The 10525-nt window shown below is 45.1% G+C and overlaps 5 protein-coding genes across 5 annotated transcripts; 2 read left to right on the forward strand and 3 right to left on the reverse strand.

Moving 5' to 3' along the window:
- Positions 1-747: 747 nt before the first annotated feature.
- TGAM01_v210811 (hypothetical protein) lies at positions 748-2466 on the reverse strand (the record flags this gene model as incomplete). The annotated part of the gene is made up of 5 exons (XM_024550879.1): positions 748-1387; positions 1444-1912; positions 1965-2034; positions 2087-2118; positions 2187-2466. The coding sequence occupies 5 exons, from the start codon at positions 2464-2466 to the stop codon at positions 748-750; spliced, it is 1491 nt and encodes a 496-aa protein (XP_024404377.1).
- A 2572-nt stretch (positions 2467-5038) lies between these two features.
- TGAM01_v210812 (integral membrane protein) lies at positions 5039-6361 on the forward strand (the record flags this gene model as incomplete). Its single annotated transcript, XM_024550880.1, has 5 exons — positions 5039-5224; positions 5275-5311; positions 5363-5654; positions 5707-5859; positions 5908-6361. The coding sequence occupies 5 exons, from the start codon at positions 5039-5041 to the stop codon at positions 6359-6361; spliced, it is 1122 nt and encodes a 373-aa protein (XP_024404378.1).
- A 1824-nt stretch (positions 6362-8185) lies between these two features.
- TGAM01_v210813 (hypothetical protein) lies at positions 8186-8977 on the forward strand (the record flags this gene model as incomplete). The annotated part of the gene is made up of 1 exon (XM_018810319.1): positions 8186-8977. The coding sequence occupies one exon, from the start codon at positions 8186-8188 to the stop codon at positions 8975-8977; it is 792 nt and encodes a 263-aa protein (XP_018656463.1).
- Positions 8978-9060: 83 nt separating this feature from the next.
- Positions 9061-9377, reverse strand: TGAM01_v210814 (hypothetical protein; the record flags this gene model as incomplete). The annotated part of the gene is made up of 2 exons (XM_024550881.1): positions 9061-9132; positions 9216-9377. The coding sequence occupies 2 exons, from the start codon at positions 9375-9377 to the stop codon at positions 9061-9063; spliced, it is 234 nt and encodes a 77-aa protein (XP_024404379.1).
- Positions 9378-9486: 109 nt separating this feature from the next.
- On the reverse strand, positions 9487-9900 carry TGAM01_v210815 (hypothetical protein; the record flags this gene model as incomplete). Its single annotated transcript, XM_018810320.2, has 2 exons — positions 9487-9812; positions 9873-9900. 2 exons carry the CDS (start codon positions 9898-9900, stop codon positions 9487-9489), a joined length of 354 nt encoding a protein of 117 aa, XP_018656464.2.
- Positions 9901-10525: the final 625 nt, after the last annotated feature.

Genomic DNA, 10525 nt, shown 5'->3' on the forward strand with positions numbered 1-10525 from the left:
AATCCTTGAGCTATTCGCAACGGCCTTTGATATAACTGGTGAGGTACACCTACTTCGTGTAATCTGAACTCGTATTATGTTCTCATGCGCTGTGTTTAACGTCGGTACCCGCACTGGCATTCCCCTGTATTAGAACATCTTATTTTGGGGCGTTTACACGCTCGTATGTTACCGGCACCATGGCTCCTGCGAAACCTCTAAAATGCTACACTCGGATCATTAGGTTCTGAGCCTGCCCATAATCCCTATGCCAAATACGAGTTGCGGATCTTACCCAGAGTCGCACGCCTCAGATATTATGTGGTAGGCGAGAGGTACTACCTCAGCGGTGCGTGGAAGCTTTGCGGAATATTGCGCACGTCTTAGTAACACACAACCATCGGTTGTGCAACCTCACTTGGGAATATCCAATAAAGCAGAGACTTCGCTCAATAAATGCTGAAAGACATCTTCATATCATGTTGTCTTCACTCATTTGAGGTCCACATCACGGCGATGGATCACGCACCTTAGGTTAGGAACATTATGTGTATATGAATGCCAGTAAAGGTTTGCAACTATGAGAGGTAATATGAATAAAAATGCAGCGTTTGCATTCCAAGTCTAGCTTGACTAATGCCAGGAGACTAAAACATTATGAATACTATTAGTTTGATGAAAGTAATACTGGACCAAGAAGGCTTCAGATGCAACAGCTCCAGTGCTGTTCGATAACAAATTGGACGGCTTTCTATACCGTTAGCTCATCTAATAAGTATAAATAAACTCAGGATGAGCATCTCCTAAATTGTCGCCCTCTTCAGTGAGGAGAGCGTTTCTGTTTCCAGCGCGCTTCTGCTTGTTTTCGTACCAAAGCCCAGCCACATAAATGCAGATCAGACCCACTGCCATGCACATGAGCGAAAAGGTGGTCTTGAAACCGGACCAGTAGAACGGAGCATCTTTGGATTGGAACGATAGCGAAGCAACGAAGCCACCGCCGTTGCCTAGACCGATCTCCATACCCATGGCAAAAGCAGTCTTGTAAGATCCAGAAACATTGTTCAAAAGCAGGATCCATGCTCCAGGTAGAGCAGCAAAGGACCCGGAAGCGATCAGATATAAAGCACCGTATCGAGCGTTGACCGAGACATGCTCTTGGTTGAGAAGAATGATATAACCGATAATGGCAATAAAACAGCCAGCCAGTGCAATCCCCGCGCGATGCTTCAACTTATCAGATATATAGGCAAATGAGAGAGTGCTAATAGATGCAGAGATAAAGATCGGTATCACTAGGGACTGAATCTTCCTTGGCGTATATGTTGGTTTGAGAACCTGGACAATGGTAGGTGCGAATAAGGTGCACGAGTACACGCTGGAAATAATGCCGATAATTATAAAAGCACTGTTCTCATGTTAGTAGGTACAAGCTTTTCTTCTGCGATCCACCATTTATCTTACCTGAGATAAACTTTCCAGTCTGTAATACATCTAATTACAGCTTTTCTGTCCAAGATGTCCATGCGGCCAATGATGCCATCTGCTCGAATTCGTTCTTCGAGAACCGCCTTTTCATATGGTTTGAGCCATTTTGCCGTGGCTGGCCAGTTATTTATAAACGGCCAACAAACAAGTGTAAGGACTATTGTGATCAAACCCTCAATAACGAAGATCCATCTCCATCCACTCCATCCGTTAGATGAGTGAATGCTTGCTACAGCGAACGCCAGAAGCCCGCCAAAGGCATTTGAAATTGCATTGCCAACATGTAGCATACTTACACGCCACTGCAATTCATATCGTGGGTAATATGCTGACAGCAGAAAGATGGAACCAGGAATAAGTCCCGCTTCCAAGATTCCAATGACAAGACGTATTCCAACGAGTCCAGCAAAATTGTGAAGCAGCCCTTGACAGATGGTGAAGATCCCTGCCTAATATGAGTATGGTCAACTCGTTAATCGTATCGGTTGATTGCTTACCGAGAATAATGCATTCGCTGCAGAGCACGGTTGCCGGTTCATATCGTTTGATGAGCCAATTACTTGGAACCTGTTCGATGATTGGTATTGTACACTGTAAATTTAGGCCCAGGCTCAATTACCTCTGCGAGCATAAGCCCGATGAAAACCACGACTAGAAAAGGCAAAATAAAAGACGTTAGGTAATGATGTCGTATTACTCTTCATCAACCCGGCACATACCAGTTGCAATGTTAAACTGGTTGGTCCGAGGATTCATGCCAAGGTCCTTCTCAAGACCCTGGATTCTCGCAGTTCCAATGTTCACTCGATCGATCAATGAGATGAACCATAGTACAAAAAGTGGTGGTAGAAGATGTACATCCAGCTTCCAGATGAGCTTACGATACTCCGCAGCGGAAAGACCATCAGCCACATCAACAGCATCGGTCACAGCGGATGCAGGTGCCGCGGAGGCTAAGCCCAAAGACTTCTCTGCTGCAACCTCCGCATCCGATTCCATAACTGTCGTCGGTGTATGTTGCTGTGTTGAGTTGACAATATTGCTGTGGCTGGACAGGGTGTGCGTAACTGTGGGAGGTAGATGGAAGAAGAGAGGTTTCTGCTGCCTAAGAGGTCTCTTCAACAAAATCTGAGACAACTGTCGCAGACAATGTAACTAGGCCGCCAGTGCCAGGCATGCCGTACAAGACTAAATGCTACCTCGCCAAGATGCCGGTAAATGTGTAGCCGATACCCTTCTCCTCCCTGTATCCTCTACATACAAGCCTGAGCATGTTGGTTCAGCTAGACTACACTTCAGGATGTCACACCTGCGTTGAGGCGGGTACATCCTGCGAAGTTGTCCAAGGGTCCCCCTGTAACGTCACAAACGGATGTGATATCCGGTGGACGCGGCCCGTGCGGTTACGGCCGGAGAGGAGTTGATGGGCACTATGTGGAAAATCTCAGCACTAGAGGTTTATGCTTGCGAGTGTCCCGCGCCAGACTGGCTCTCGGGTCTCGCTCTCTTTCTAGCAACGGCAGTATATTGCGGTGTCCCCGCCCTGTCAATCCAACCTTCCCTGACAAGGCCCTGATTTTACCATCCTGTGCTACAGTAACCCAGTAATACTAACTTTCTTCTCTCAGTGGGGTAGCTAGCCTTAATATTGCTAGTACCTACTTACCGTACAGAATCCCTGTATCGGTAGCTTCACTGCAAGCAGCTTGATCCTACGACCAGAGTTGCAGGCACAGAAATACATTGTCTTCTATTAGCAGCCATTCTTTCGATTTAGCATAGCTATTTAAGTCTTGGTAAACAGTCCGTTAACCTCTGCTTTGCATTCTTGGCATTTTACAGCTTTGGTTTGGCCGTCTACAGTAGGTACGATGTACAATAGCAGAGCGTAGGTATCATTGGAAACAGACCACTCATCTGTACAGCTACATGTGCCCATGCTAGCGCAGGATTGTGTCTAGACCAATTGCCACGAATCCTTTTGGCGTACTCGTGCAGCCAACGTACATATTGTAGAGTCGTATGCATATCGAAACCTTGTAGCTCCTTTTCGTTACTAGTCAAGCTCATACACTATTGGCGTTAAGTCCCAGACATGATCTCAGCTGCTTTTTAGCTCAGGTATGTACATAAGAGCAGCTGAGAAGCAGAGGCGTACTACTAGTATGTAGTTTGAAGACAAGGCGCGGTGATGACTTGAGCGCCGATACGCCTTTGCCAATCAGGCACTATCTACTACTGCTTCATGCTACTTATTGAAAATAGGAAAACTTCAGTGGTTTCACCGCTCTAAAATTGCGTTGTACACTACTTCTATATAGTTAGCGTGTAACGGAATTTGTGTTCTATCTTTTCCTTTGCCAATAGAGAGCCTTGGTCAGACTTCAAAGGAGTTCAGCTAAAGCTATTCGTTCTTTTCATGCCCGGTCGTATCCTGCTGGTGATATTGTGGCTTTTTTGGTTAAGAATGCGCTCATACCTTGGACGGACTTTTTCCTTTGGGGAAGGGGAGGTTGCATTCAATTTTTCACTCTTTGTTTACTACTTGCTTATGACGCATATAAGCTAACATGTAACAGCAACTACAGCAAGCTGCCCAGAAAGAACAATATAGAAGCAAAAACTATCCAGGCCATTCTGCTTGAGACATGCCTTCCAGGCTGTGGCTTTAAAGACAATGTAAGAAGTAAGAACGGAGAAATATTAGTAAATATATAGTCTAGACAGAGTGACAATAGCCAGGTTCGGAGACTTGATGGTTTTTACATTACGAGCACGGATGACTCCGTATGCCAAGAGCCCCTTTTAAATAACTGGGGCTACGGATATCTGGGATTCTTCTCCAAGGTTTACGTTTCAGCTACCGGATTGCGCACCGTGGCGGCAGTTCCTACCAGGTCCCCGGCTTGCGTTGCAAGCAGTCTGTAGAATACTACACTCCTGAAGATGGCACCATACGAAAATGTCGCGAGGCAGCCAAGCTTGTACCTGCAGCATAAACGTGCTCCCGGATTGCTCTCGTTAAATTGTCTGTTGCAGTAAATTGCAAATTCAACCCCATTCGAAGATAAAAAATCAAGCGGCTCTGGCTGCTTCACCGCAATTCACTGGAAAGAGGATCAGACCAACAGTCAACTGACAAATTATAACAGTGGTATTGTGCGAAACGTTGCTTGAGCATCAGCTCCAAGTGGCTGGGTTTTTGAGCCCAATGGTATTGATTCTGAGCCGCTAAATGAAACCATGTGGGAAACGCCTTTGTAAAGTACCAGGGAGTCTTTGGCTGGACGGGACAGTCATGAAGCTTGGTCCACTCCATCTACCGAAGCTGGGATCAAGGATGTACCTAGTAAGAGTATATTATGGCTTTCATTATCCAATCCATTCCCGTCTTTTATAGATAGCGAGTGGACTCCTTCAGATTAATCGCGTTGAGCGTGATTCAATCGTCCAAGCTTTGGTCAAGATCTAAAGACAATGATGAGAGATAACAACATCTGAGATCGTTGCCATTGACTTATGTACACATTCTACTTCTTGTCACTTCGTTACTCTTCCCACTGTCGGGGCTATGGCAACTACGAAGGTTATTGTGCCCAACGGACCTGATACGAAGAATGGAAACACTTTCTTATACGTGAACATACCTCTGCTTGTCATAGCTACAGGCATTGTTTGTTTTCGTGTTTGGTGGAGGTGCTTTAAGAATGGGTACGGCGCTTTGAACAAGGCGGATATATGTGTTGTTATTTGTTTGGTAAGTCTTGATCGCGAGTCATATCTATCATACTGTTAATGTTTGTTTAGATATTCAATATTATTCAAGTGACGTGTATTTCAATTGGTAAGGATGACCCGGAAGCGAATTGTTAAGAAGCCATTACTAACCTCTCAGCCATTGTGAAATGGGGCTTCGGCCATCACGCTCCTTTTCTCAACGCGGAACAACGCTACTACTCGTTATTATATTTCTTTGTATTTCAATGTTTCGTCAAAGACACCGTCGCCATTACGAAGCTCTCGTTTCTTTTCCTCTATCTCGACATATTTCCGCAAAGAAAGTTCAGGATAATTTGCTGGGTGCTCATCGTCCATATATCAGCTGGAATAGTCGCTCTCAGCTTCACAACAATTTTCCAATGTTTACCAGTCCAATTTTCATGGGATAAGACTCTAGCCGGATCTTGGTTTGTAGGCCCGGTCGATTCCATACGAATAGTCCTATTAATGCTGTAGCAGTATAAACATCAAAGCCTTCTGGTACGGCCAATCAGGATGGAACACCTTAATGGATGTTATCGTCCTTTGTTTACCCATTCCAGTGGTCCTAAAGCTACAGATGAACCGCCGAGCCAAGATCAGTGTATTGGCAGTATTTGTGCTTGGCGCCTTGTAAGCAACTTCCAGTCGCTGGTATTACCCAATTCTGACATCTTAAAGTGTATGTATCACGAGTATCGAACGCCTTATAAGTCTCAACTTCAATGCCACTTTCATTCTCGATTTTACCTGGGCGACCGGAACTTCAGTTATCTGGACCCAGGTGGAATCAACCGTCGGCGTCATTTGTGCCTGCGCGCCGTCGCTGAGAGTGCCTTTAAGTCGATTTCTTCCATTGTTGTTTGGCTCTTCAAATAAAGATCAATCGTACGAATTGAGCGATGGCGTCCACTACGGCATGGGCCCCCGATCTGGGAATTGGAATAGCCAATCTGGCCGCTCAAGGAGACGTGATGAATTTGAAGCTGGCATTGATGATCTAGAAAATTACAAAAGTGAAGGTAGCGAAGAGAGGATAATCGGGATTAAAAAGACTGTCAGTATTGACATGACGTTCCAACAAGGGGCCAGTGGATCAAACACGGACGCCAGTAAACTGTATCCTGTAGTATAAATATCTCACACTCATTGCTTTGGCTTCTGCTAAATAGAGCTCTGTCGTTCCAATGTTACATACCATAACCAGTTCAAGTGTGAATACCTTGGATATTACAAAGTCGGTCAGTTTGTAGGTAGTGTCGCTCATTCTATACTCATTACAGACCTCGTATCAAATCGCTTGGAGGGCTTATGCTAGCAATCCGATACAGCAAACACAATTGGCAAGTTAATTATACGAGTTTCCCTAGAGCATGGCTTTACAATCAAAGTACGTTATACATGATGCCGAACACAATTGAATTTGAGCATGGGGCTGAATAACCCCATGTTGTTTCGTTTATTTGAATCCACGATCGCAGGATTTGCATGACGCCGTACCGCTATCCCTCAACAGTCGTCAAAGTCAACGCCGACGAATAGCGGGCTATTCATTGCATCACCACACCACACCACCTGTGACTTTCAAAATCTGTCGCTACACCATTATACTAGGTGTCAGAATATTATGCCTCAGAAAAGATAGTTCATGGGAATGCATCTGCCGCTTTCCATCCAGCTGTGTCGAGATGCCGAGCAGTAGCTAAAGTGGTCAGATAATGGTGGATATCAAGTCATAATGTCGCGACAGTTCAACTTCAATTTTTCTAACTGGAGAATTTACAATTTCTCACAAGATCGACAAAGACTGTGCGTATCGTTCTCACTTACTTGCAAATAGTTTCCCAGTGACAAGATTTCATCCAACACCATCCAAACCGCACAGGCCTTGCACACAGCCTGCAGCTACGAAGATGACCTGGATTTGCGGTACAATGCGGAGACAATAATTTATTTAAGTACATCGATGTATTCCCAGACGGCTAGTGACTGTGTTCTATGTATTAAGATCTTTGCCGTAAAGACTATGAGAGGAATCTAAACTAGAACATGGGTGAACAAGAAAACTAGAGTAAATATTCGCTACGCTATCGCTCAAGAAAGAAGCGCCGCCTGTTTGCGCAACCGTGCTTAATTCCGTTGAAAAAATGTGTGTTTGGCGGAGTCTAATCTATTTCGCAGATATTGAGTCCCGATCTCGAGATTTCGCGTGCCAGGAGAATGGCAGAATTTACTACCGATGTGTTTATTTGTTGTACGAATGTTTCATGAAGCACCAAATTTCAAGCCAACACTGATGGGTGGTAGCTCTGATGCTATGCATGGGAGAGTAGCAAAGAGAACTGCCCCCAGGAATGTTGCAGAGCTATCGCGACGGTTTATGGCTGGTGCGGGATTGCGAATTGTTCGTGGAGCTTCAAGTAAAGTGTCTTTGATGAGCCTCTAAGAGGTATTGTCGTGTAACGACACCTGAAAACTCTATGCTTTTATGAGATATTTTACAGCGCCAATAGATAAGTATTCTGGCTCTAATTGGCTTAACAAAGAGTGAGTAAACTGCGTCTGCATCTTGGGGAAATCTGGCGCGCCAATCATCTGCTCACATACAACGTTATCAGGTATCGTAAGACTGAGCTATTCTTTCAGTGGCTGTTCGAACAGACACTCACCTGCCATAAAAGGTCGATGGTTATTAAACTTTATGCACACTATTGCGAGTCCGGATACGTTTCTAAGAGCATGCTCTGCCACTGAACACTAGCAAAAGCATGTTGTTCGGCTCTGCCTACACAAATAACGTCATAGTTACATTTTATATGGCGAATTCTTTTCTTGTTAATCTGAAGTCGCTTCTTTTGCCCGCTTCAACCTCTCTTGAATCTCTCCAAGCCCCATCTGCTCGGTGCTCATACTACCTACTAAACAGCAATAAATCTTTTGAGTTGCAAGCTACACCGCTATGACGCAGTACGACTCTATCGGCTCATCTTATAATGTTATCGAGAGCAATCCGTATCGAGCCATAGAAAAAGATAATGTGCACTCAGCGATTGAACCATTTCTTAAGCCACACATGTCTGTTCTCGAATTCGGCTGCGGGACAGGGTTTTACTCGTCTGCTCTTGTAGATTGGGGAGTGAATCATCTAACGAGCATGGATATTTCAGCTGTGATGCTTGATGGCGCGATGGCTCGGCTTCCAGCTGAATTATCTTCTGGAAAGGTGCGCTTTGAGAAAGGAGATGGAGCAGTGCCAACTTCTTTCGCCCCAGACAAGAGTTCAGGCTATTTCGACATGGCAGTCGGCGCTTGGTTCCTCAACTATGCATCGGACAAAGCAACATTAATAAACATGTTCAAGAACATTTCCTTGAATCTCAAACCAGATGGCTTCTTTATAGGAATTGTTCCACATCCTACTGAAGAGTTTGCCGAGCGAATTAAATCGTATCAAAAGCCTCCTCTTAATAGGCTTCTGCCGCGCAATCAATACACCGAAGAGCTTAGTTCAGGCGACGGGTGGACTTCTCGAGTGTTTTTAAGTGAGGACGGAGTGGACTTTATGACTTGGCATTTGAAGAGAAGCATTTATGAACAAGCAGCCCGTCTGGGCGGTATGAATGGGAGATTCGAGTGGAGGCATGAAGCTCTACCGCAGGATGCGAGAGAAATATTCGGGTTGACAAATGAAGAGTGGAAAGTTAGACTTGCAAACCCGCATATGGGAATTTTACTTGTTTGGAAAAGCTGAAGGTGGGCATGTTATAATATATGGTTTTATAATTGCAAGAATCTACAAAGATTCATACATCTACCTAACTATATATGGATAGGTTAGATGAAAGTGAGCAGTTTTACAGCTAGCTTCATAATCTGTGCGGCAGTGAGAGGACCGACCATTGTTTGCTATTCGGCGAGATTAGTAGCGAACAAAAGAAAAGACAAAAGAGTGGGGAAGCGGAAAGAACAGAGAAGAATGTAAAACGCACAGTTTCGTCCGCCAGATGACCAGCAGCCGATAAAGGCAAGATAGGGTCGTTTCGGTAAGTGATCTTCTTCACGTGGAATACCGGAAATTGGTTGACGCCGGAAAATGGGTAGCCATGCATCTCGACGAAAGGGCCTTCAGGCGCTGTTTCGGTGATAGACATAGTGCCTTCAAACACGACATCGGATTCTGCTGGAACCAATAGGTCGTTGGTTTTGCATTAACGAGCGGTACCGAACGGCCAGTAAGAGCTCCAACATATCCAGCCTCACTTACTCCATCGGGTAGTGATGAGATAGACGCCATATGGCAGCGGGAGGAACGCCAAAGGCGAGAGCCCAACGCCAGCCCTTGCCTTCTGCTTTCCACAGCTTCAGCATCCTTCCAATATGTTGCGGCACTGCAACTGGTTTTGTCAAAGCTTTCTCGCTATTGATCATATTGCGTGCGATGGACCAATTTGTCCATTTACCATCGGGTGACTCAAGAACGTGCATACCAAACGTGTTGATATAACGACCGCTATCCGAGAGGTGGACCATAGGTGCAGGAATCGCTGTTAGATCGATGCCCTCCTCATTGACAATGTTTGCTTTGACTGGACCGGTTGGCACAACGGTTGGTTCAATGGGTTGTTAATCGTTTGCATTAACTGTACGTTGTATGATGTTTCGCATGCCGGCCATCGGAGGTAGTCCCAAGTGGTATGTTAGTTTAGCATACCTGTCTTTACTCGTACGACGTAGCGAGGCGGGGGGCCGAGAATCCGAAAAAAGCCATTTTTGGCTCCGATGATGTTATTGAAGAGAGGAGCAGGAGTTTTATCATCAGTTTCGCAGACCAGTCGTTAATCGCAGCAGCCTCAAGATTGGCGTCGATTGGGATATTGGTTTCTGCAGATCATTATCTTGTTTCAGAGTTTCGATGAACTATCGGGAACTCGAGCTAGCATTTCTGGTGATAGGCGTAACTAGAATTTAGTTGCTTGTTGTTTGATGACTCTAACTCCTGGCCACAGATACTCGCCTAGGATCATCAATCATTTAATATGATGTAGGAATCCTTGCTCGATCAATATTGGAGTTCAATTTCTCTGCCCATAACTTCCACGGCGATACTCTGCAGATTGTGCATTATGTCGATATATGTCAAAGGATCAGTGCTTTGGGTTACAGGGGATGTCTAGTGGCTTCTTATGATGATAGGTCGACCCTGAGAAAGGCTCAAGAGACTGTTCTGCCATACAGTGGAGGCCCTTCATCGCGATAGTTAGCCATGATGTGTAACTTCGGGGTATGTTTTGCGGCAAAG

Source organism: Trichoderma gamsii, assembly GCF_001481775.2.
Source record: "Trichoderma gamsii strain T6085 chromosome Unknown Scaffold_73.2, whole genome shotgun sequence".
NCBI classification, from domain to species: Eukaryota; Fungi; Ascomycota; class Sordariomycetes; order Hypocreales; family Hypocreaceae; genus Trichoderma; species Trichoderma gamsii.